At 35.4% G+C, this 27,436-nt stretch overlaps 2 protein-coding genes and 1 long non-coding RNA gene across 6 annotated transcripts in view; 2 read left to right on the top strand and 1 right to left on the bottom strand.

Moving 5' to 3' along the window:
- The window catches only part of LOC149488349 (uncharacterized), a 97,840-nt gene that overhangs the window by 14,719 nt on the left and 55,685 nt on the right, over nucleotides 1-27,436 (top strand). The window lies entirely within an intron of this gene.
- vtd (RAD21 cohesin complex component verthandi) lies at nucleotides 654-18,030 on the bottom strand. 4 transcript variants are annotated; one of them, XM_089694960.1, is made up of 21 exons: nucleotides 17,943-18,030; nucleotides 17,402-17,701; nucleotides 16,317-16,432; nucleotides 15,563-15,746; nucleotides 15,075-15,258; nucleotides 14,589-14,701; nucleotides 13,426-13,544; nucleotides 12,921-13,008; nucleotides 12,540-12,678; nucleotides 11,837-12,057; nucleotides 11,217-11,327; nucleotides 10,563-10,659; nucleotides 9,393-9,461; nucleotides 8,268-8,387; nucleotides 7,802-7,906; nucleotides 6,324-6,440; nucleotides 5,710-5,997; nucleotides 5,236-5,369; nucleotides 4,691-4,783; nucleotides 3,361-3,537; nucleotides 654-2,404 (listed from the first exon to the last, which is right to left on the bottom strand). In XM_089694960.1, the coding sequence occupies exons 2-21, from the start codon at nucleotides 17,657-17,659 to the stop codon at nucleotides 2,279-2,281; spliced, it is 2,859 nt and encodes a 952-aa protein (XP_089551086.1). In that variant the 5' UTR covers nucleotides 17,660-17,701; nucleotides 17,943-18,030; the 3' UTR covers nucleotides 654-2,278. The 4 variants fall into 4 exon arrangements, with proteins under 4 accessions (XP_089551086.1, XP_089551087.1, XP_089551089.1 ...); XM_089694961.1 differs by having other exon boundaries at nucleotides 10,563-10,656; XM_089694963.1 differs by lacking the exon at nucleotides 9,393-9,461.
- On the top strand, nucleotides 22,262-23,763 carry RpL15 (ribosomal protein L15). Its single transcript, XM_089695052.1, has 4 exons — nucleotides 22,262-22,318; nucleotides 22,568-22,759; nucleotides 22,970-23,217; nucleotides 23,467-23,763. The coding sequence occupies exons 2-4, from the start codon at nucleotides 22,588-22,590 to the stop codon at nucleotides 23,659-23,661; spliced, it is 615 nt and encodes a 204-aa protein (XP_089551178.1). The 5' UTR covers nucleotides 22,262-22,318; nucleotides 22,568-22,587; the 3' UTR covers nucleotides 23,662-23,763.

Raw genomic sequence — 27,436 nt, 5'->3', positions numbered from 1 at the left:
AATCTACATCAGGCCTGACGGTCTACCTCATGGCGAAAGCTGTCACCACCACAGTTGCGCCAAGACGCTGAAAATTCGACTACCCTTTTTGCAATTGTGACCATTTCACATGCAATAAATTTATATTATAGATCTATGAAGAACTGCACATTCTACACTCTGTAGGTACAATTTTATAGGTACTGCTCTTTCAGCCATACTAGGTGCTGAATAAAATATTGGCTGGTATCAATATTGTATTAGCTTCTACGAAATTCATCTACCTGATATGAATTTTATAATTTATCAAGAGACATCAATGGATCTGGGACACTTCTGAACCGATTTTAATAAGATTTTACTTTCTCAACGGCCAAAGGATTTAATCGGAACAATAAATACGATTGGCCGTCTGAAAATTCAAAGTACAGGACACAGGTTCATGATTATGTAAGATCAAAGATTGACTTCGTTATGTAATGAGGAAAAGGTGAATCCTACCGGGATTTATAGGCATAAATTATACTAGCCGCTCCACCAGAGTTGATTAGATTTCATCAAGCAAAAGTGATAAGGTATATGTTGGTAATTCTAGAACATTGGCATGTTTCATCACAATATATTCAAACTATAACAGGTTCAATATAAGTATGGGTGGATAATAAAACAAAATATTTTAATCAACAAGTTTTATTGCAAATAAGTTTACCGATAAGTACCCAAGTGCGTACCTCCACATTCTCGAACGAATAAAACAACACAAGGAGGCACAAGTAAGACAATCAGTTCTTAGGTACATAGCAAGGAAATACGCACTTGGGTTATATAACTACAGGGTTCTTAATACTAAAATAGGTTCAGGCATTCTGAATGCACCAAATTAGAATTTATACATGATGTCTGGTCGCCGCTTTGATCAAAATGAACACAAACAAAATATTACTTCCGAATGTTATTTATTCAATTTGGCGTTATTCAACAAATTTAATACCGAAACGTTGAAGAAACCATTCACACGCCACACATTCAACTAACTTGTATAAACATGTAAATATATTGTATTTCTTTTATATAGACAATGTCCTTTTCATTTATTTGGTGTTTAGTTAATTAGGTATCACTTAACATACACTTGTACATAATTTTTCATGTTTCAACTACTTAAAAATATACCATTAAATTATATGGGAACAACTATTGGAATGAATTTCTTAAGAACAGGGTCACATTAATTTACCTAATAAGATTTTACAAAAGTTTAAGGCTAGCGAGCATTAGGCTAAAGAATACTTATTTTCTTAGTACAGATATGTTATTATATATATTGCGTGACATCTAAAAAGAATATTCTAGTATATTTTAAGGTTCAATAACTTTCCACACAATTCTCATGCACAGCATGAAAGCGACGTATTTGAGAAATTGAAGATATGTAATGGAGATACAAAAAATTACATGTGCCCCTGCTCTCAATAGTTGTTCCATTTTACACTCATGATTTGAAAAGCACAAACTGTTCTAACATAACATAAGTCTAACAACAATAAAATGTCAACTGCAAATTGTCTCTATCTCGCAGATTCCGTAAAATATTGAGAGGGGTGAAACTTAGAAGTTAATTATTCCTTTTTCTTTATATCTATAAAAAATCTGTAATAATACTATAAATCTAGAATTCTGAATAATAATTTAATGTTTTTTTTTAACAGAATATTGCACGGAACCTGCAATTTGAAAACATAATTTTGTCCTATAAATCTTAAATATGAGTAAGAAGGAATATTAAACTATTGTCACTATTGAAGCTATAAAACAATGTAAACATCTTTACAATAATTCTCACTTAACCTACAGCAAAACAAATTAAGGCAATTCACTACATGTCTAACCGACAAATTACAATTCAGACCATGCTTTTATCAAATTCGAGTTCACAGAAACCAATTATCCAAAGAAAAGTCCACTTAATCATTCAACTACAATTTACTTTTTATTTACCATACTTAAATACTTTCATATATTAAAATATAGTCCCTTATTTCGAATTGACGATATGTAATATGACGAAACTTCTCTCGAATAAATAATAAAATCCAACAAACATCAAGGTTAAGTAGACTTCACTTTTTTGTTGCAATCTTGAGATCAACAATTCAGAATAATATAATTTGGTCCAATTTGAAGTTTCCATGAATTCGAGTATATTTTTGGCTCCCACGCTATCCTCACACATAACTCTCGTACTATAAATTTACCCTCTTTTATATACTTACATCTTTAATTAAAATTAGACCTAATCTTAAATCGCCTCCGTTTCGAACTGGGCGCCCTTCGTGATGGTTATCGGTCCGTAAGTTTCGTTCTGTTCCAGTTTTAATACTTGATGTTTTTTCAGTACAAGTAAACTGTAGAATTTTTGTGCAACCTGTAAAAGAACAAAATACATATTAACATTCTGTAAAATGACATAATTTTAGTGTAGCATGTGTGTTTGTAATGTGTGTGTAAATGTGCAAGCATAGTTATGAAACTAACGTTATTTACTTTAAAACTGTGATAAGTCGTGTAGTCTGTTTCTACAATGGGACTAAAATATTAGCTGGTGATGATGAATATTAGTAGTAACTGAATCTCCAACTAAAAAAAATGTATGCGTGTAATAGAGTACACACGTAAGAAGTGAAACTTCTTTATGACCTTAAAAATGTCAGGAGTATGGCGTAACGCAAAAATGTCACGCGTACGGCGTAACGCAAAAATGTTACACTAAATTTTTGTCCAACCCCGATAAAGAAGTTTCACTTCAAAAATTACCTACTGTTTTTTGCAATAGTAGCCGCTAGGGTGCGGCACGTACTTTTTTTTATAGTGGGGAAATCTTGCCTACCTACCTGTCCTCGGGGAAGCAGCCGTGGGTTATGTCGGATTCTTACCAACTAAAATCCCCCCCTGTGTTCCGTCGAGCTGTTTGAATGATGGGGCCGCAGGTTGAAATTTTTCCGCGACCCTCTCGGCAGCCGGTCATCAGGCCAAGCTTATTTCTACCCTCCAGTTGGCGGCATGAGCGGAACACGTTTCATGGTGCACACGTAGCCGTCAATACGATCGCAGTGTTCCTAATGCCGTGATCGTCATTGGCGGCGTCTATCACCTACCACCAAGTGAGTCACCTGCCCTATTCTTGGGTCACTAAAAAAAGACGGTTTGCACTCGGGGACTGCTGCGGTAAAGCTATTGCATGCTATGCCTTCAAGCCACACCTCCGCGCCCGTCGGAGTGGGGAGCGTGAGGTTTTTTCGTTACGGAATTTCTGGATTCGGTCCCCGCGCTCAAGGCCCGCGATAGAAGCTATGCAATAGCTTAAAAATAAAAAGCACGTACCTGCTTGCGGCTGTTGTGCGGCGGCGCCAGGTCGGCGAAGGCGAGCGCGTGGTGCGCGTGCAGGCGCGGCCGCATGAGCGCGAACAGCTGCGCCGCGCGCCGGTTCAGCACGCGCTCCTCGAACTGCTCCTCCGTCTCGCCCGCCTCGCGCCACTCGCCGCCGCGACCCTCCTCCGGCTGCCACACAACACACACTTATACAAGGTGTCCCACAATTTATCAATGAAAGTTAATTTCAAACAATCATAATCTTTATAGAATAAAAAAGGACAAGTTTATTTTTATTCCAAGCAAAATTACAGAGCAACGTAACCCCAGAGACCGCATAAAACCTCACAGAGTAATATCACACATTTTTTTTATCATCCGTTTTGTACATTATTGCGTTTCTAAGCGCGAAGGGACTTGTAGTTTTGCATACCCTGATCACGTAAAAAATACTTAAACAACAAAATTACGTAAAAAATTTTTTGCTAATTTTTTCTTGAAAATCCATGTTTTCTTCTCTAGCATCGCGCAGCCGGCATATACCGCTTCTCTAATGTGAGCATTTTGTCTATGAAAACATAATCTTAAACGATAGCTCACGTTCTGGTGGCAAAATTGGGCGGGTTGCTTGTTATGGGTGTACACATAGAGTATTAAGAATTCATCTATTTGAAAAAAAAATGCGTCTGGAATTTTATAAATACATATTTTTTACGTACTCAGCGTATGTAAAACTATAACCTCCTTTGAGCTTAGTATACCAACAGTGGGACACCCTGTATAAATATTGCAGACTAGCTGTGCGCCGCGGTTTCACCCGCATTGCTCCGCTCCTGTTGGTCTTAGCATGATGATATATAGCCTATAGCCTTCCTCGATAAATGGGCTATCTAACACCGAAAGAATTTTTCAAATCGGACCAGTAGTTCCTGAGATTAGCGCGTTGAAACAAACGATCAAACAAACTCTTCAGCTTTATAATATTCGTATAGATAATTACATGCCACACTCGATACATTTACAACATAAATAATTTTACAACACAAGTAGTGGTGTATTAAAAAGCGTGCTTCGTATTGTATGCAATTTTGTTAATATTTAAACGAAAAAGTTTCATCCATTTAATTCAAGGTCATTAAATTATTGTATTATCACCTGTTCTTGCTAAGTGTACAAAGTTTGAATTAAATCTGTTTGTTAAAAGTGGGTCAAATTCGAGTCAAAAGGAGTTTATTAAATGTTACATATAAACACACAGGTGTAACTAATATAAACGAATTAAAAATAGAAAACTACTTGAATAATAAACAACATCAACAAACAAATTTTGAATACTACTCACATTCTCCACACTTAAAGGTAAGTCGTAGTCGTGCTGTGGACTCTGGTGTCCCTGCTGGTCGTCATACCCTAAGTTGGTCATGGGCAAGCCGCTCTGTGAATAAATTAACACAATATATTTCTGTTACTTGCATTGGTTAAAACAATACATTTTCAAGTTTTTAAAAGACAAAAATTGCTAGATGAATAATTAATCATAACCATATTATACACACTAAAGTCAAAACTATTGCATTAATTTCTTATTTTTTTTGAAGTGAAAACTTCTTTAGCGGCGTTGGGTATAAAATCTTAAACTCGCGTCAGGACACGTGGCCTGATCGAAAAAGCGTAAGACGGATTTTTTTTAAGCCCTTATATTCCATGCGTAAGACGGATACCATTCCAAAATATCAAACATGCTGAACGTTAATAATCAAGTTTTCACTTCTGCCGGCACTCCCGGAGTGCAACCTGTCTTTTTTTTATATGTACATATATCGTATATAATTAGTACTATAATATTACAACAACACAATATTTACCATCATTAAAAATATAAATTACCTGGTAATCCGATCTATGTAATGGCGAGTGCATGTGGTCCATGCCGGTGTGAGATAATAAGGGATTGTCAGATCCGCCTTGAGGCATCATCGGAAGCTCTACATTGTGGTGTAAGAGCCCACTGTGTTGGACACCTAGGAAATAAAGTGATTTTGAAATATAGGAAAGCCATAATACAAGATTATTTATAAGTTGACATTATTTAAATAATTTGAAATTACACGTGCGTATTTCTATATTTCTTTTAGTTAAAGAATAACCCTTTGGAATGTTGCAACTCGAGGATCTCTAACTCGAGAATTTGCACAATATTATGATAAGCATAATTTTAATATTTAATAATTCATTGCAATAAATATTGTCCTATTTATATTTATACTGAGTCCTAAATAAAACCAATGCTTTTACTCGACCTACAGAATTTTAGTTGCGTACAAATTAGGTGACGTGTACTAAAAAGACATAAAAATTTACCCGAAGGAGTCATTCCTCCGTGCCGCAAACCGGCCGGCGTCATTCCTCCGTGCTGCAAGCCCGCTGGCGTCATGCCTCCATGCCCCAGTCCCGCGGGCGTCATTCCCCCATGCCCCAACCCAGCAGGTGTCATACCACCATGCCCCAACCCGGCAGGTGTCATTCCCCCGTGCCCCAGACCGCCAGGGGTCATACCGCCAGGAGTCATACCGCCGTGCGTCAAGCCGGCTGGCGTCATGCCACCGTGCTGCAGACCCGCTGGTGTCATGCCTCCGTGGTCGAGGCCACCTGTAAATAATATAATGTGTATTTTCCGACATAACAATCTAATTTTTTAACTCTTAACTATTGAGAATCTTTTTTGGTATGCTTACATTGAAAAACACATTGGCAAATCGAATGTTATTAATTTGAACAGTATCTCTAATCAGAATAAGGGAGAAGAACGTACTATAACTTTTAGGACCAGTTACACAACTTGCTAATAAAATCACTGATACTATATTTACCGCATTTTGACCATTTGACGACTTTTATTTTCATAAACTATTTATCATAAGCCAACATAATATTCGGAAGCTGTAAAAGGAACGAATAAATACAAGCATATTTACCTGGCGTCATTCCACCGTGATGCAATCCCGCTGGCGTGAGCCCGCCGTGCACCAAACCTGCGGGCGTCATACCGCTGTCCAGACCGAGGCCAGGGGTCATACCGCCTGGCGTCATTCCTGGATAACAAGATTTTATTTATTAACCACTATCGACTTCTAAAAAGCTTTCTTTTTATAAGGGCCGATTTTTCAATGCTTGGATAAAACTTCAGATAAGTTTAATGAAGTCCAATAAAGAATTACACGATAATATTAAAATGTCACGTTAACTATCAAATACGGGCAATTAGAATACGTTTTTAAAATGGTAGTTTTATACATTACTAGCGACCCGCCCCGGCTTCGCACGGGTGCAATAATGATACTAAATACACTACAGAAAAACTGTGAACGTTGTATATAAAAACATAGCGGCCCGCTCCGGCTTCGCACGGGTATAAAATAGATAGCCGGGCGGCCGGCCGGTACCGCTGCAAACGTTACGTCCCGCAATTTTTAAATCTGTAATATCTTCGAAAATATTCACTTAAATCATACGGTGTAAGAGGCCATATAGATCTATATTAAATGAACAATGTATTCAAGGTATTTAATTGGTTAAGGATTAATGCTGTATTGGTTAAAATCGCATCGAAAATTAGCCATTATTTGTCGTAAAAAGTAAATGACAAAAAAAAGTTATTGTGGGTTATCCATAAGAGATAGACATATACCATCGCGGACTTTTCTGTAGACCTTTTCAATGTGTATAATACTTAGTACATTATTTTGATAAAACTCGTAGGGTTCAGCCTGCGTTTGCAATGTAAGCGGAAAAAATGTAATTTTTTACGACATCACATTAGAAACCTCAAAAATAACAGTACTTCTCCACTATTTAATGGATGTTATTATACATATAAACCTTCCTCTTGAATCACTCTATCTATTAAAAAAAACCGCATCAAAATCCGTTGCGTAGTTTCAAAGATTTAAGCGTACAAAGGGACATAGGGACATAGGGACAGGGAAAGCGACTTTGTTTTATACTATGTAGTGATTCGACGAATAAGTTTTATCCAAGCATTGAAAAATCGGCCATTAGTCGATGGTGGATAAAATTATGTGTTGTTAATGCTTGTGAATGTTTATTTACGAGAAATATTTTCGCAATTTAGAAATGTTTGAACATTTAATTTTATATCAATGTAATAGCATTATTATAATGATTGTCAGAAACTTTTTGAAAACTTCATAAACACTTTATTCATCTATAATATAAAAATGAATCCCAAAATGTGTTGGTAAGCGCATAACTTGAGAACGGCTAAACCGATTTCGATAATTCTTTTTTTATTATATTCCTTGAAGTACGAGGATGGTTCTTATGTAGAGAAAACGTAAATATGTACCACGGGCGAAGCCGGGGCGGACCGCTAGTACTAAATATTTTTTACCTCATGATAGTAATAGATAATAGATACTAATAAGTAACTCACCACCATGGTGTAAGCCAGCAGGTGTCATACTGCCAGGCAGCCCAAGATCTTGACCGTCGCCGTGCTGCAGTCCTGCTGGTGTCATGCCTCCGTGCGTCAGACCACCTGGGAATATATTAAAATATTCACATTTCGAACAAAAACGTTTAATAATTAATTACACACAGAACGAAATAATCCTGAAATAAATAAAAATTATTTATCGTATCAAACTTCAAACTCTGGTGTCAAACAAAATTTCATTTTTGGAAGAGAAAATTAAATCTATGGTGTTTTATATCACAAAAACGATACATAAAAATCAACAATCAATGACCAAAACAATAATTATGCTGTGACTTTATATTATGAAAATCTGAGGTTTATTTATATATTTTAAGGTAAAAGACATGCATCTATTTATATCGTTCTATTTATATCGTTATATGAAAATCAAATTATATCATAATTTGTATTTCACACTGACCTGGCGTCAAAGCTCCATGCGCCAAACCGCCCGGTGTGATGCCGCCCTGCAGTAGCGTGCCAGGTGTTAAGGGGCCGAGCACACCGGGCGTTAGTGGAGCGCCTAGACTGCTCAACATACCTGTATACATACATGGATATAATAAGTAGTCTGTATAACTAACAAAAATAAATAATGCAAAAAAAACCGCAAAAAAATACTATAAATTTACGTTATATTTATGTCAAATTGAATATTCATTAATATCTTAAAAAGAACATGAAACATACTCATACATTGTCTTTTTTAATTTTAATTGAAGATGGACTTTCTAAAAGTGCTAATAAAAATTTGAAACTATTCATAAATACATATCACAAAATACACGCCCCAACCAAACAAATTATATGACAAAGAAAACTGGCTTTTTTATATACCAAATGATATCGAAATATTATGACAGCAGAAGTATTAGTTAATAAGCGACATCCATGATTTATTAATAATGCATATAGGTAAAGTGGTTCCAATAGTCTTGTATGCAGGCGCCGTAAATTACATATGTAAGTACTAAAACAACTAGGCTCATAAAATGTCATCAAAAAATGTGCAGGGGATATACCGATAACATTAACCCTACATTTCGTTTAACACCTTAATAGATGGCAGTAATGTTCAGTCTTTAACTATTGTAACTTGCAACTCTGCCTTCTTCACGCGTAATCAGAGTTTTGTATCGGACAATGTTTGAGCTCGATTATGAGTCGAGTTGTTTATTGTATGTGATCAATATTGTTACCCGGCGTGCTAGGCAACTGGCCGTGCGACTGACCGCACCGATGTTAATGTGTTTATGTGGGAAACTATATTATTTCGTGTAGTTTTTGTATGCACACCTAAAACCTAGTAGTATGTTATGCGTTTATCTGGCGCGTTCGGCGGGTCGTGGCGTGCGTTACTTGGCGTGCCCTGCGGCTGGACTTGTATATATGTACACCTATAGAACCACTTTCCCACAGCCTCGCCTTACAAGACAGCATTGATGTGTGCCTTTTCCTGGCGTGGTTGATAAATTAATGAAATTGTATAGTGTATATATGATGTACACCTATAGCCCCCCATACAAGACGTGTGGTGTGCGTTTACCTGGCGTGCTGGGTGGCTCGTCGTCTGCTTGCGGCGAGCGGTAGGCGGGCGAGCTGGCCGCCTCCGCGTCTGCCGCACCCGGGTTAATGCGTTAGTGTGATAGTGTGGAAACTTTATCGTTTTTTGTTTACCAGTTTTCGATTTATTTAGATAAATTATGTCTGAATTCATTCAGATAAAATATCTCTGAACTGATTTAGATACTAAACTCTTTGAATGGATTTGAGTGAGTATATGAGACATCGTATTTTGTAGATTATGTTGTAATGAAACCAATATGTTCAAGTTTTTAACTACATCTTGAGCGAGTTATATTCGTATTTGTATGCCAGTAAATCATATTCACACAAATACTCAAACACATTTGTATTTGTACGACATTTCCAAATGTCAATTACCTCCATACATGAGCGCATTGATTGTGTGAATGTTTGCACACACCTGAATTACCCAGGTAAGACTTTTTCATAACTTAACTAGCTTTTTTAATATTGGCGTCAAACTTGGTGCTTCCTGTAGTGTTATTTTTTATTTTACAATCATTATATTAGAGAAGAAAATTCAAACTTCGAAAATATTTCAATAAAAATAATTAATAGGAAGTATCTAATATCTAATTCAGTCAGTATTTTTCCTTCTAAACGTAGAACGATAAAGTTTTTCACACACAGAATATTAACAAAAGCATGAAAGTTAATTATTATATGAAGTGATATTGAAACAGTGGTCTTAATATTATTATTATTTACAAAAACAGTAAGTCAAATTAGTAATGAAATGATCAGTTAATATATGCTTGGAGTATTAAATTTAGTGATAAAGCCTATGATAGTTTTAAGTGTAGGTAGATTCAGATGTAATCATTATTTAGTTTAATTTAATTTTGCATGTATTTTTAGAAAGTTATTTACATAAACTTTTTAATTTTTACGTCATCAAATACAAAGAAAAATTAAATAGCTTTTACGCGTACCAATAACGGAAAAAGCATTAATAACAAATAACACATTGTTTTACAGACATTGTGTAAAATATAAGTTTGACACAAAAATATTGCTTTTTCAATATTCAAAATTTTCAAGGATGTAGTTAGTACTTTCCAGAGCCTACATCTGAATCTACCCTCCCAAAGATAAATTTAGCATCAATATATAAAACGCAGTGACTCACCGACAGACGGTTCATATTCTTGTGGCACAGGTGTTGGCGGTTGAATGTCAGGCGCTGGTAGAGTTGGCGCCGGGGTTTCTGGCGCTTGGATTGGCTGCTAAAATTTTGTTTTTAAATTAATTATTTTATATTACATTGTTAAGATAGCACATTTGAAACAAACTATTCAGCTTTATAATATAAGTATAGATAAAAACAAATGTTTTTCTTTGTTATTAAATTTTAATGCTTGTAATGTTTTTTCGTAATCAAATATTTTGTAACCATCTAGATTCAAGAATCAGTCATCCATTATTCATTCATTCATATTTTGTAGCCTAATGAATATTAAAATGTTGTGACTGCAAATTACTCAACAGAACTATTTTTTTCAACTGTACTGTCTCCATAAAAAATTACTCGAAACATTTTATTTTTCACCAAAATCTCATCTACAATTTTTATTTAATATTAGCTGCTCCCCGCGGTTTCACCCCCGTGGCTCCGCTCCTGTTGGTCGTAGCGTGATGATATATAGCCTACCTTCCTCGATAAATGAGCTTTCTAACACCGAAAGATTTTTTTAAATCGGACCAGTAGTTCCCGAGATTAGCGCGTTCAAACAAACAAACAAACTCTTCAGCTTTATAATAATAGTATAGATAATTGACCAACCTCCTCATGACGGCGTTTCCTGCCCCTCGGTTTGCTGACGGCCTGCTCGGGCTCCGGAGACTTCGCCTCTTCTTCATTCTCAGTGCGGAGCGTCATGTTGCGCTGGTACTTCTGTCAATTTATTATATTCAGTTAATATCACTACATAGTATAAAACAAAGTCGCTTTCTCTGTCCGTATGTCCCTTTGTATGCTTAAATTTTTAAAACTACGCAACGGATTTTGATGCGGTTTTCAATAGATAGAGTGATTCAAGAGGAAGGTTTTAGTATATAATTTATTAAGTTTTAGACAAACCGGGCGAAGCCGCGGGCGGTAAGCTAGTTCCTGATAAAACGTTAGGTTAGTACTCAAAATTACCACTGATGAATTGCCATTTATATTTTACTACATTTATATTTTTGCAACTAGTTTCAAGTTTTAGAAATAGATCCATTTGAATTTATAAATATTAAAAACAATCTTCAATACATCATAATTACAACGTAATTAAAGCATATTTAATAACAAACACATATTCGAACTCTGGTTCGAATATGTGTTTGTTACTTTATTTATCTAATTTTAAAATGATCATAGCATACACACCTAACAATATCTCATACTTGTTCAAAACATACCTTAAACAGCACCCTCGAGGGTATCGGCCTGGCAGACAGGGTGAACAGTTTCTCCACACCCCCCGACTCCTTCCAGTGCATCAAGCGCCTGGTCGGTGGGGCCAGGTCCAGGGTGATCACAATATCTGATGTATTGCTGAGTTGGTTCTTCATCTCTTCACCGGATAAGTTCTTCACCTCGTCTACTATGAGTTTACGCTTGCGTTTCGTTTTTGTTATACCTGCGAAAAGTATTAGATTATTTTATGTGAATTCTTGTAAATATTATTAGTTTTTTTTTTTTCGATTTTAGATTTGCTGTTTTTATTTATTATGTACAATATAGTAAATAAGCTGCCTTTTTTTTAAAGACTATGAAGTTATTTACTATTCATTTTATGTTATAATAACAAAACACTTTAAATTAAACTCGAGAATGGGTTGACAATTTCGGCCAATTTTATTTATCGTTTTTTTGAATGCACTGCACATATGAATATGGCGAACAACGTCTTTTTCTCGATCATAGTTGAGTGGGAGAGAGACGCAAGGCATTCGGCGGGCCTCTCTCTCGTTCGGTGACTCATCGTAACGTTACCGAGCGTTACACTTTTTCATAAGTGACTCCCAGTCGCAACCTAATTTAAGACGTTTTCACGTCAAAAAAGACGAAAAAGGGATCACAAAATTATGTATGTTGGGGAGCTAGTAATTAATACCTTACCTTTAAGTACAGTAGCGTCCACAGGTGCCAAAGCAAAGGACTCCTCATCGTTTTGTAACAAGGTAGTTGAGTCCAACGCAGGCGCCGGCGTCGCTGGGGCTTCAGGTCGAGGTTCTTCTTGCGGGGGCTCATCTACCTCCTAATAAAAAGTAATTTATTTATTTATTACTCTTTAATAAAACTATACATAGGATACTTATTGCTAATTTATACAAAGCAAAAGAACCAACTTGCCAAATTAGGTGTGAAAGGGATAAAAAACATACAGGCGTCATTCAAGGTCATATTTTCTTGTTACAAGTTAATGTTCATACTGAAATCTCCAGTGTATTAGATATAAGCTTCTTGGTACTGACTATAGTTTACAATAACATAACGCACCATGGGAGTGTGCGGCGCGGGCGCGGGCGGCGGCGGCATCGCTTCCTCCTGCGGCGCGGCGCTCTCGGGCGCGGGGGAACCCGCCCAGCTGCATTATATTATAAAAGGTTATATTTTATGTTATGTACAATTTTAAAACCTACGAGTAAAGTACTGAAAATTTTCTCTTAATTAAATAAAAAAATTAACAAGAAAGAACATGAAGATATAGGGCTGTATATTACTACTACTTTTAATTGAAAAAATTTTTGGGATCGCAATTAATAATTACAACTCTTTTGAAAACCTTTGACCAAAATTAGGACAAAAATAATATAATACAGAGTAAACTGTCAAATTAAATTTAAAATTAATACAAACACTTCTTTATTAAATAAAATTACATTATTCAATTTTCTTGTGTTTGATTTTACATTATAAGTATTATACATTTAGAAATTAAAGACCAATGGATTCTTGCTGTTTACAGTTCCAAATAAAATATTAATTATAAACCGATACTAACCTGTGTTGCGGCGAGTTTCCAGCATCATAATGGTCTCCCATATCATCATCAGAATCTGGTGCATCTGCGGCTGCTTCACCTCCCTCCGCTCCCGCTACGCCTGCTGCGTCTATTTCGGCCTGGTCAAATCATTTATTTGTTTTTATTTAATTTATTTATATGTGTAAAGAATTTATGTGTGTTTGTGACTTATAATAAACTACTAGGTTTCCGCCCGCGGCTTCACCCACGCAGTCAAAGAAAAACCCGCATAGTTCCCGTTCCCGTGGGATTACCGGCATTGCGTCATTTTCCCGGGTACAAGTAAAAAGTAGCCTATGTCCTTACTCGGGTATCAAAATATCTCCATACCAAATTTCATGCAATCTCGCGCAGGCAACACATCTGCTTATAGTCTTGCGACTGATTGCAGATTAAACGGCAAAAAAAAAAAACAAATTTCATGCAAATTGGTTCAGTAGTTTAGGCGTGATTGAGTAACAGACAGACAAACAGAGTTACTTTCGCATTTATAATATTAGTATGGATTATTTAATATACTTATATGTCTAAATAACTTGTTTGAGCCTTATACATAATCGACTATCAGGTATTTGTATTAATGGTATGACTTTTTGGTGATAGTAAAAGTTACTATACAATTTACCTAATAAATAGGATCGATTCTGCTTCATTTTGTGACCTTATAGTTATTCCTTCAAACAAATCAATAATCTAAGGAAAAAACGTTAATATTAGAATTTTATGTAAGGGTCAAGTAAATACAAAATAGACCATTCAAAATAAATAAGGGCCGATTTTTCAATGCTTGGATAAAACTTATCCGTCCAATAAAGTATTACACGATAATATTAAAATGTCACGTAAACTGTCAAATACGGGCATTTAGAATCCATTTTTAAAATGGTAGTTTTATACATTACTAGCGGTCCACCCCGGCTTCGCCCGTGGTACATATGAAAAATAGATGTTGGCCGATTCTCAGACTTACCCGATATGCACAGAAAATTTCATGAGAATCGGTCCACCCGTTTCGGAGGAGTATGCAGACTAACATTGTGACACGAGAATTTTATATATAAGATTCGACGAATAAGTTTTATCCAAGCATTGAAAAATCGGCCCTTAATAAAATTAAAACTCAAAAATAAAAAAAAACTGACTTGTAACGACTGTGGCTGTGCAGATGTCCCAGCCATTCCCGGAGTTGCGCCCGCGCCTGAACTACTAGCAGTGACATCTCCGAAAAGATCGCCTTCGAATAAGCCTCCCGCATCTACCAGATTATATTTTTTTATATGTTACACTCAATAACCAAAAATACATACACACTTATACAGCAACAGAATCTTGGAAAATTAATTCATCAAATAACTAAGATTTGAAGAATTTTCTTATATTTGTTTTTAAGTCTTTAAGTGGTAGTCTCCACAAAACTTTTGAATTTTGTCTCTTTTGCTATTAGACAAATATCACAATGTGGCTATTTGAATTTACTGTGTAAATGTACATATTTTTAAATCATTAATTGTTTTCTGTATTGAGTGTAACATGTATGTAATCAAATTTACAAGTTTAAACATTGCTATGACACAAAAGAAACACGAACGCCAATCTTTCAATTGAATTTTTTTTCAAGTTATACTTACGTCCAAAATCTCCGACATCCGGTATAGATCCCCCAAAACCATCATCCATATGTGCATTTGGAGCGGCTTCCATTTGAGGGGCATGAGCCTCGGCAAGTGCAGGAGCTGTACCCACTCCTGCACTGGTGGTTGGACCATCCTTGGTCAGCTCTAGCGATGATCCTTCCGCAAATAATAGGTTACTCTGAAAATCATTATGTGGACGTTAGATTGAGTGGTGGTTATTTTAATGGTAATGAAAATGATTAACCTGATGATAAAAAAAAATATAAAGTTGACTGAAAACTAGGTAAGAGCCAAATTGTTTCTGTTTGTATATCTATGAACCGGTTTTGAATATACAATTGAGAGGTTTTATTTCCCTCCCTTTTTATGTTAAGGTAAGTTAAATAAAGAAATCAGTTTATTTGTCATGTACAATGACTTGAACAATTCTATTTTCATTGATATATATACAGAACTGAAAATAAAACAAAGAAGAAAGTTACTTGTTCCAAACCACCCTCGTTGCCAATGGCATCTCTCATTATATCAGGGTTTTCGGTATCAAAACCCATGTCTCCAAAACCATCATCGTGAGTGACCAAATTGAGAGACCCATAATCCTCTCTCATTGTAATTTCCTCGGCTCTTGATTGATTTAGAGAGAATTGCGCTTCAATATCCACTTCACTGAAATATTTCAGAAAGCAGGCTGTTTAATAATTCAATAATAACTTTATTGTAACACAATAAAAGTATAATAAACACTATTGTACTATGATATTGTTAAAAAAAATGTTGTGTGGTTGTATGAAACCACGGTAAAAGTGAAACTTAGGCACAAAATTATCGTATTTGTACGATAATGACTCCGAACACTGCTTTATACCTACTCGGCAGCCGACCGTCACGCGACATGCGCTACACAGACCAAAAAGTTTGAGACGATGTAATAAAAGTTTCACTTTAATAAATGATACATAGATATTTACGCTAATGCATAATTTAAAAATGGTATAACATTTCATATTTATAGTATTATTCCATATCAATCCATTTGAAAATAATGTTATGCGTCTCAATGCGTGATATTTTATAGTATCTAATATTCCTTACGAGTGTGAATAGCTTTTTCTTCCAAAAACTCTATGAAATATCTCCTATTGATAGCTTTTACATGTCAACTTGTGTAACAAATAAACTTTTATGATGACTGAAAACTATTGATACTGATGATTTATACTTAATATTATTACTCACTTTAATTCAGGCATGGCAGTATCAAAATCATGAAATACTTCAGGCAAAGTGATGGCATTCATTGCTGCTTCCCTATGTTCTTCAGGCAAATCTACCATACCTGGCCTAAAGGCCATCTGCAAAGAATAATTTTATGAAGATTTTGCATCTTTGTATTGAACACACACTTGATACAAGCGTTAGGGAGTGGGCATAGAACACGGGACCCCAGGTTTGATTCCCTATGGGGCAAACAAGACCTCTCTATTAAATACACCGCTAAGGCGAACAATCATAAAATGAGAACTGACATTAAATAAAATTAGACTTTATTATTTCTATAATCAAAAGCAGTTCCATATTTTAAATTTTTTTATTAAATAAGATGGTTTATTACCAGCAATGAAGTCTTAAATAATGAATTCTAATAATGTATCTTCTAGCTTTTATAAATAAATCTTAGCAATCAGTGAAATACTTTGAACTATTATTCGACCAAGCCAACTAGACGCTCGGGTGGAATGCGGCCTCCCCGCCCGCTTACCGCCTCAGGTACCGCGTTCGCCTTAGTACGGTTCGCAGCATCGACGCATTCGTACGTTTCGCATCGCTAGTTATTTCTGTACTTTTTATTATTAATCGTTAAAGCTTGTTGTTGACTGTTAAGTTTTTCGTTGTTATTTGTTTAAGTTTTTACTGTGTTGTTATTCATAGACAGCCCTCGAAATGGGGAAAAATAAGACTATTCATAGCGGAGAGCGAACAGTGATATTATTAATATTTTTTTTTTTTGCTATCTGTACCCGAGACATGGGCGGGTGACGTCACAGTTGAAAAGGGTCTAGTTGGCTTGGTCACGTAGTAGTATGATCGCGAAAGAATATTAGTTTGTAAAACAGAAGTAAAGTCGGAGAAATCTGTTAAAATTATTTTGATCTGATTGGAATTATAAAGCCATAGCCATAAACAAAAGTCCCGTTTCATATTTAGCGGACACTATCACATATTATAAACTAGTGATAACGTTTAGTATATGAACTGACGAAGAATAACAGATACAATAGGATAAACAATACAAAGTACACGAAACATATATATTTCCTCACCTTGATTTTAACAAAAGCTTCATTACAATCCTGTAGCAAATACTTTGCTTTCCTTGAATATATCCTTACAACACCAAGCAACAGATGCCCAGATGTACGGAGGGCCATCTTCACTTTAGGCTTCAAAATTCCATCGACAGACTTTTCAATATTCGTTTCGAATACATGAGCCTTGGTAAGCTTTTTGTCCCAGTGGGCCGCCAACCAAATTTTGGCCAACGGGCCCTTCTTGGCCAGCACAAAATGTGCATAAAACATTTTGTTTGTATTTTATAACTGGCCAATTACATCAAAATTGTTCTGAAACCAACAAACATATAAGCACTGCACTAAATATAAACCATATAAAAGTTCTTTAGGCTTTCTGCTATAAATGTAAATCACTGTATTTCAACAACGGTGATCCAGTTTGGCGCCCATTCTTTGGGCAACTTTTTCGAGGGTCATAAACACTCAAAATTAGCCGTTTTTGTACTAATCGCACACATCTAGGTTTAATTACACTATATACATAATTATAATCAAGTTTTGTAATAAATACCTAATTTGAAATCATAAAAACCACGAATTTCACCGTCCACACAACGTAAACATGACAACAATTACGCTTTCAAGATGGCGGATAAAATTATAGACAAGACAAGGGAGAAGTGAGAACCGTTCCTTTCGTTCGGAAATAAACTATAGTTTTAATTTTTAATAAATTATCAAATACAAGTAGAAATTTTTGAATATAATAGTTTAAAAAAATAAGATAAATATACACAAACGAAATAAAAATTTGATTGATAAAGTTTATTTTAAACTCCATTCATAAAGTTTAATTTTTTTGTAGATTAATATCACAGAATTAATATATGTAATACAATAGCATATTATATGTGTACAGTCTATTTATTGTAAGGCCGCGTTTCCATCTGCAAGAAAACTTCCGCAAGAAATGTCCGACAGTCTGTCTGACAGCAGCTTGCAAGTCTACTTGCAGGTGGAAACGCGGAAGCTGCTGTCGGAAAGACTGTCGGACATTTCTTGCGGAAGTTTTCTTGCAGATGGAAAGGCGGCCTTAGGTAACTAGTAGTTGGTTATCTAATATCTAATATCTAATATATATTATAAATGCGAAAGTTTGTAAGGATGTATGGATGTATGGATGTATGGATGTATGGATGTATGGATGTTTGTTACTCTTTCACGTAAAAACTACTGAACCGATTACAATGAAATTTAGCACACATATAGAGGGTAACTTGGATTAACACATAGGATAGTTTTTATCCCGGAAATCCCACGGGAACGGGAACCATGCGGGTTTTCCTTTGCAAACGCGGGCGAAGCCGCGGGCGGAAATCTAGTATAATAATAAATGTACGTTGTATCTGTACTTGGTCTGTACATGTTATTTAAAATTTCTAGAGATATCATAGATACTGTACTAAAAACTAAAAATATTTGAAGGAATAAATCGTCGTTTAATAATAAAATAAATAAGTCATCGTTACATATAGCATTATTTGGGCAACTGAGTTAATTATTATATTTAATAAACATATATTTCAAATAAATACTAAATTATGATTTTGAAATAAATATTTCAATTCTACTGGCAATACCGAAATAGACAACATAGACAATTTCTATGGTCCACAAAAAGTTATAAACAGACGTTCGAATTTGGTACGGACCGCACCGTGACCTTGGTGCGCTCCGGACCATATTCGATCGTGTGTACAGTGGTCCGCCGGACATAATTATTATTATTGACGGTACGGTTGGTTCGATGGTTTTTTCATCCGAACTTGGTGCGGACCGTACCAAATTCGCGCGTGTGGACGGGCGATCGCACCGGACAGCGCATTAGTCATAGACTATATACTTATTACAGCTTTAGTCATAGTTCTACCGCCAAACAAAACGGACGTCGGTCGATCGTTATCAATGGCGATGGCGTCGGATGACGTGGCTAATACTGAAAAAAGATTAATAATATAAATTTTAGAACTCTACAAAGATTTATGATATGACTGCATATGTCTGAATGAATCCCTGTCTTTTAAATATAATTTTGCCCATTCTTTTCTCTTCGTTTTCTTCTTTTCAATGGTTGTAACTTGTACTTGTACTTGTACCAAAAGAAGCCTTGAACTGAGGTCTACATGTGAAAAAAATACAACATTCTAACCACGAATTTATTACGAGAAATAGATTTTCAAGGAATTCGGTTTGACTTTTAATGAGATTACTATGATCAATGCTCGAAATATTCACAAAAAAAGGAGATTAATTTGTATTAATTTGATATTATTGAATTGTCTTATAAATCTAAGATATTTTTTTTGTTCAGTTAATTTATTACATATAAATATTATGTACCTACATATAATAATATATTGAAATATCGACTATAACTAACGACTAAAACATAAACAAAAACTTGGTAATAGATAGATGATATATATAATTTTGTTTACTAGGGACAACCCTGACATTCTTTGAAAATCTATATCTCGTAATAACTTCGTGGCTAGAATGTGGTATTTTTGTCACATGTAGAACTCAGTTCAAGGTTTCTTTTGGTACTAAACAGAGCTTCTACTAACGCCTGCATATAATATAAAAAAATAAAAACGAAAATCAGTAAAAATTACAATACTTTCGCCTCTATCGACAATATCGAAAATTTCAAAAAGGGATAATTTGCGCCTTTAATCACTTCATATATTAGCAACGTAATAAATTATCTAGTCACTAGTGTATCTATTTTTTTATATGAATTTATTTAGCTCAGTCGGCCGCGAAAATTCCAATATTTTAAATGTTTTTTTAAAAATCGTAAATTTAATCATAATTTTTAAACAAAGAATATTTTCTTTGTGCGGCAATGCCTGGACGGATAGCCGAAACCGATTGAATATTGAAACTGTAAAGGCGAAGCTGCAAATTAATTAAATGTAATTTTAAATTATCGTGCAAAGATTTTTATACATTCGCTTTAGAAAATGAAGAGCTATTAAAAGCTGTTTCTTCCAACAGCAAATATAAATGCCAAAAATAAATTTTCTCTATTTAACATTGCTGTTTTAATTATCTCCCGTAAAAAATAACTAAAACTCGTATTTTTGATGCTGTTAACCCTTAAATCCTGGCATCTTAAATACTGGCAACCCTAGGTGCGGTGCGGTCGTGTGGCGAGTCGATCGCACCGCACGAGTACGGTGGTCCGGTCGCACCAGTTCGAACGTCTGTTTATAACATAATGTTATAAACAGACGTTCGAACTGGTGCGACCGGACCACCGTACTCGTGCGGTGCGATCGACTCGCCACACGACCGCACCGCACCTAGGGTTGCCAGTATTTAAGATGCCAGGATTTAAGGGTTAACAGCATCAAAAATACGAGTTTTAGTTATTTTTTACGGGAGATAATTAAAACAGCAATGTTAAATAGAGAAAATTTATTTTTGGCATTTATATTTGCTGTTGGAAGAAACAGCTTTTAATAGCTCTTCATTTTCTAAAGCGAATGTATAAAAATCTTTGCACGATAATTTAAAATTACATTTAATTAATTTGCAGCTTCGCCTTTACAGTTTCAATATTCAATCGGTTTCGGCTATCCGTCCAGGCATTGCCGCACAAAGAAAATATTCTTTGTTTAAAAATTATGATTAAATTTACGATTTTTAAAAAAACATTTAAAATATTGGAATTTTCGCGGCCGACTGAGCTAAATAAATTCATATAAAAAAATAGATACACTAGTGACTAGATAATTTATTACGTTGCTAATATATGAAGTGATTAAAGGCGCAAATTATCCCTTTTTGAAATTTTCGATATTGTCGATAGAGGCGAAAGTATTGTAATTTTTACTGATTTTCGTTTTTATTTTTTTATATTATATGCAGGCGTTAGTAGAAGCTCTGTTTAGTACCAAAAGAAACCTTGAACTGAGTTCTACATGTGACAAAAATACCACATTCTAGCCACGAAGTTATTACGAGATATAGATTTTCAAAGAATGTCAGGGTTGTCCCTAGTAAACAAAATTATATATATCATCTATCTATTACCAAGTTTTTGTTTATGTTTTAGTCGTTAGTTATAGTCGATATTTCAATATATTATTATATGTAGGTACATAATATTTATATGTAATAAATTAACTGAACAAAAAAAATATCTTAGATTTATAAGACAATTCAATAATATCAAATTAATACAAATTAATCTCCTTTTTTTGTGAATATTTCGAGCATTGATCATAGTAATCTCATTAAAAGTCAAACCGAATTCCTTGAAAATCTATTTCTCGTAATAAATTCGTGGTTAGAATGTTGTATTTTTTTCACATGTAGACCTCAGTTCAAGGCTTCTTTTGGTACAAGTACAAGTACAAGTTACAACCATTGAAAAGAAGAAAACGAAGAGAAAAGAATGGGCAAAATTATATTTAAAAGACAGGGATTCATTCAGACATATGCAGTCATATCATAAATCTTTGTAGAGTTCTAAAATTTATATTATTAATCTTTTTTCAGTATTAGCCACGTCATCCGACGCCATCGCCATTGATAACGATCGACCGACGTCCGTTTTGTTTGGCGGTAGAACTATGACTAAAGCTGTAATAAGTATATAGTCTATGACTAATGCGCTGTCCGGTGCGATCGCCCGTCCACACGCGCGAATTTGGTACGGTCCGCACCAAGTTCGGATGAAAAAACCATCGAACCAACCGTACCGTCAATAATAATAATTATGTCCGGCGGACCACTGTACACACGATCGAATATGGTCCGGAGCGCACCAAGGTCACGGTGCGGTCCGTACCAAATTCGAACGTCTGTTTATAACTTTAGATTTGACAACTGCACAAACTTCAATCTTTTTCGATTGAACTGTGGTGTGATTGAGACGTACGTGTTAATATTAATCGTAAATATTCTTAAGAATCCCTGTTTAAATTTATTGTATTGTTCTCTTTAATTAATGATCTAAGGCATTTTCAAAGCAGTGAATAATTATTTTACCCGTAACGTTCATAGTTTACTAAATTTGCAGATTTTTACTCCGGCATGTTATTCGGGATGTGTCCCAAATCGCTCTATTTGTGGCCAGACCGATGATGTGACTTCTGATCAATTTTTTATTGATTTTGTTGCTAGGTCTGCCACAGGCTCCCAAGATGGGTGCGTACAGATATATCCAAGAGTTGTATCGCAAAAAGCTGAGCGATGTTATGCGCTTTTTGTTGCGTATAAGAGTATGGCAGTATCGTCAGTTGACTCGTATGCACCGCGCCCCCAGGCCTACACGACCTGACAAAGCCAGGAGGCTAGGATACCGTGCCAAGCAAGGTTAGTATCATTTCTTACACCTACTTCGACTTGGAAGTTCATTCAGTAACTATAGTTAGTAGTTTGTGTCTAATAGTTCACGACCAGCGTTCGTTTAAATTGAGCTACTGTGAATTCACTTGAAATATGAAAGTTTACCGCCATACCCAAAATAATAACACGTGTTGAAGTTCTGTAACATCAATAATTGTAACTAACATTGTTTTGCAGGTTATGTTATCTTCAGAATCCGCGTGCGCCGCGGTGGCCGCAAGCGCCCAGTGCCCAAGGGTGCTACTTACGGTAAACCCAAGAGCCATGGAGTCAACCAACTCAAGCCCACACGCAACCTGCAATCCATTGCCGAGGAGCGTGTCGGTCGCCGTTGCGGTGGTCTCCGTGTGTTGAACTCGTACTGGGTTGCCCAGGACTCTTCATACAAATACTTTGAAGTCATCTTGATCGATCCTTCACACAAGGTAAGATTGCAATAAATCGTTTTTACATTTATAGTTTCAAAGCATTATTGAAATGAAACTTCTTTATGGGTGTTGGACAAAAATTTAGTGTAACATTTTTGCGTTACGCCGTACGCGTGACATTTTTGCGTTACGCCATACTCGTGACATTTTTAAGGTCATAAAGAAGTTTCACTTCTTACGTGTGTACTCTAGTACACGCATACCAATTTTTGCTATAAGCGACTAACATATTTATTTCATGAACAGGCTATCCGCCGCGATCCTAAGATCAACTGGATCGTAAACGCTGTTCACAAGCATCGCGAAATGCGCGGTCTCACATCAGCGGGCCGCAGCTCCCGAGGGCTCGGCAAGGGCCATCGCTTCTCACAGACCAAGGGTGGCTCCAGACGAGCGGCGTGGATCAGACGCAACACACTTCAACTACGCCGCAAGCGATAAATTTCAATTTATTGACTGTCTATTTGGTTTGCGAAGCGTTATACGATTTTGTATTGGTATTGCAACCCAGATGGTCAGTCGCCAATAAATACTTTAATTCCACATTTGGTTTTTCTTTTACGAAATTTAATATAGCTATTGTTTGCTGAAAGTAAAAAGTAAGTAAAATTTATTGAAATGATTTCTTGTATTTAAAATTATGAATTACAAAAAGTTTATTTTTGCAGGTAGGACTGTTGGAGCCAACTTTCATAAAGGTGAGCTATTATTATTTCTTATTGTTTGAACATATTTGTAAGATGCTAAAATGATGAAGATTATGTCATGCACCAATCTGAAAGGTTTTGCTGAATACTCACCTAGTTTGTTATCTGATTATACATATACTATTCTTTAAACAATTTGTGTTATTTCTATAGAAAAACTAATGTACCTTTCTTTTATTGCAGGTTAAAAGTGAGCTGAACAATTATTTCATGGATACAACAGCTGTGAATCACATTTTAAGGTTTGTTTCCATTGTTTATATACATTTAATTTTATTAATGAAAATCATAGATATTCTAGCAAAATGTAAAAACAATTTACTTGCATTTTATGTTGACTGAATTGTCAGTTGAACAACTTGATTTAATATTTAATGATGATACAATGCTTTATGAATGCGCAAACCATGATTACCACGCATTTTTCTTCCTTGGATGGCTGACCATATTTATTAAATTTTTTTCTTACATACTGCATGGGATCTTTTTTAAATATAAGTTTTTTATTCCAGATGAACACTAAAGCATCCGGCAATGGGATCTACTGAAATTTGGACAAGAAAATTTAAGGTATGAACAATTTCTCTTTATAATTGTAACTAAATAATCATTTGAAAACCAAAATAAGTCACTATATTATTTTTATTAGCACTTAAAACAATCCAAATTCACATGTGTTTTTCATTAATATCTAGTTAATGTAATGAGTGAATTTGGAAATAGCAAATTTCGTCTAGGTGAGGCTATTGTTACTTTAATTTTCAATATCCTCAATCCGGCGAAAAACATTTCACCTCAACTATTCAATTATTATTTATAAGCTTGTGTCACACATACTGATATTTTATACTTATTTTTACAGGTATAAATGATGAAACCCATCCCGCTGCAAGCTTACAGTCTACTGCATAAATTATTGTTCTGTAAAAGTCTAATAAATGATAAATTTTTAATAACCTATATTGTTTTATTCCCAATGCCCTAGTTTTACCACTTAAGGAGCAAATCCAAAGAGAAAATTCAACTACTGACTATATTATAGTACATATAAATTGTTTAATTACATAGATTCTATATCAAACAATCTCTTACCTATATACACATTTTCTCGTTTCATAAAATGCAAACTAAAGTTGTCTTTCTCAAGTTATTATGCCGATACCTATCCAATACCTTTCGCTGGCAAGCTAAATCGCTTTTTATTATATAAAAAAAAATATTAAAGAAAATCAAAAATGTAGTTACAATCATGGCCATCAATCATATCGCTTCATTTAGTTTGAAGCGATACCTACTATGAGGCTTTATTGTGGTAAAATTATTCATGGTAGTGCTGTTAAAATGCGTATGATTGTCGTGAAATAGCAAATACACGATGGAGTGCTTGCGTCTATTGTGCTTCTTGTCCTATAAAGCCCGGTTTCCGTGTAGGATGTTTCATTAAAAATTATATATACGGTCGAATTGAGAACCTCCTCCTTTTTTTGAAGTCTGATAAAAGTATCATAATAATTATAAATAAATATATTTTAGGCATCATAAGTCATCACTACATAGTATAAAACAAAGTCGCTTTCCCTGTCCCTATGTCCCTATGTCCCTTTGTACGCTTAAATCTTTGAAACTACGCAACGGATATTGATGCGGTTTTTTTTAATAGATAGAGTGATTCAAGAGGAAGGTTTATATGTATAATAACATCCATTAAATAGTGGAGAAGTACTGTTATTTTTGAGGTTTCTAATGTGATGTCGTAAAAAATTACATTTTTTCCGCTTACATTGCAAACGCAGGCTGAACCCTGCGAGTTTTATCAAAATAATGTACTAAGTATTATACACATTGAAAAGGTCTACAGGAAAGTCTGCGATGGTATATGTCTATCTCTTATGGATAACCCACAATAACTTTTTTTGTCATTTACGTTTTACGACAAATAATGGCTAATTTTCGATGCGATTTTTATCAATACAGCGTTAATCCTTAACCAATTAAATACCTTGAATACATTGTTCATTTAATATAGATCTATATGGCCCATTACACCGTATGATTTAAGTTAATATTTTCGAAGATATTACAGATTTAAAAATTGCGGGACGTAGCGTTTGCGGCGGTACCGGCCGGCCGCCCGGCTATCTACACTCACCGGCACGGAATCTTGGCCACTTACCAATTTGCCGATAAAAAAAGTTTGAAGTGTTTTTCACGATTTTTTTGTATGCAGATATGTTAACATATTATTTGTTTAATTTTATGGTAAGAAATCATTAAGTTTGAGAATAATCTTTTACCACTTTTTAAGAGTTACTCGAAATTTGTGATTTGTGCGGTTAAGCCGAAGTTACGAATTGTTCGTTTTAAACTTTTTTCGATATCGTTTATGACGTTTTAAGATATTGTTATTGTTATACTGTAGTCAATGATCATAACAAACAATAAAAAATGCCGTTAACATTTGAACAACCTGCTCAGGCCATCACAATGTCAGACCAATGACTGCCGCAACGTAAAGTACCTAATGTACAGTACGTACCACGTTCAGCGATGCACTATGCATGGAAAAGATACCAGGAGACTGGCAGCTACACGTGCAGACCAGAAAATGAAGGCGTGAGGTGCACATCAGCTCGAGAAGACCCGTTTATTGTTCAAGAGATACTCAGAAATGGCTTTCTGACAGTTTTTGAGATACGCCACCGGCTCTAAAACACCAGGATAAGAAATGTGAGTGAGCAATCGGTGAGAATACTAATGAAGGAAGTTAATTTGAAGGTTTGCAGACCAGCACGTCGTCCAGAACTCCTCAGACATCACAGAGAAGCACGTCTTCGTTTTGCACGAGAACATGAAAACTGGACTCACAGCCAGTGCGCTCGTGAGGTGTTCACAGATGACTGCTAAGGCACTTTACGAGCTTCTGATAGCCAAGAGTCAGTATAGAGGAGATGAGAAGAGAGGTTTTCACCCATCACCACACTCAAACTGCGATTTTTCATGGAGGGTCAATAATGGTATGGGGAGGTATAAGTTCCGATGCTCGCACGGAGTTAGTTATCGTAGATAATGCCTTAAATTTGATCAGGTACATTGAGGAAATTCTCCAGGAACATTTTCAGCCCTATTACAGGTTTATCAGTGAAGAAAATTTGCTACTAATACACTATAACGCCCGTCCGCGTGTCGTACGATGCGTATAAGAGTACCTTCAAGAGGTTATTATTGAAAAATTGGAGTGGCCAGCTCGTAGCCCGAATCTTAATCCAATAGAACACATCTGGGACATGCTTAAAAGAAACATAAAGTTCGATTCCAACCCAGCACCAATGTTAAATGAGCTTAGAAATACAGCTGGGGCCGTTTGGTACACTATAGCTCAAGTGGACATCAAAAATGTCTTCTAGAGTATGCCAGACTGGATGCAAACAGTGTTTAAGGAAAGAGAAGGAAACATCCTATATTCAAAGGTTCAATTTTTTTTTATGGAAACGTTCTTTCTTATTTTTGGG

The sequence above is a fragment of the Colias philodice genome, chromosome 5 (assembly GCF_061535455.1).
Source record: "Colias philodice isolate Cphi_HAF_F1 chromosome 5, ilColPhil1 Martin Lab GWU primary, whole genome shotgun sequence".
NCBI classification, from domain to species: domain Eukaryota; kingdom Metazoa; phylum Arthropoda; class Insecta; order Lepidoptera; family Pieridae; genus Colias; species Colias philodice.
This window is presented reverse-complemented; position numbering and strand designations above follow the sequence as displayed.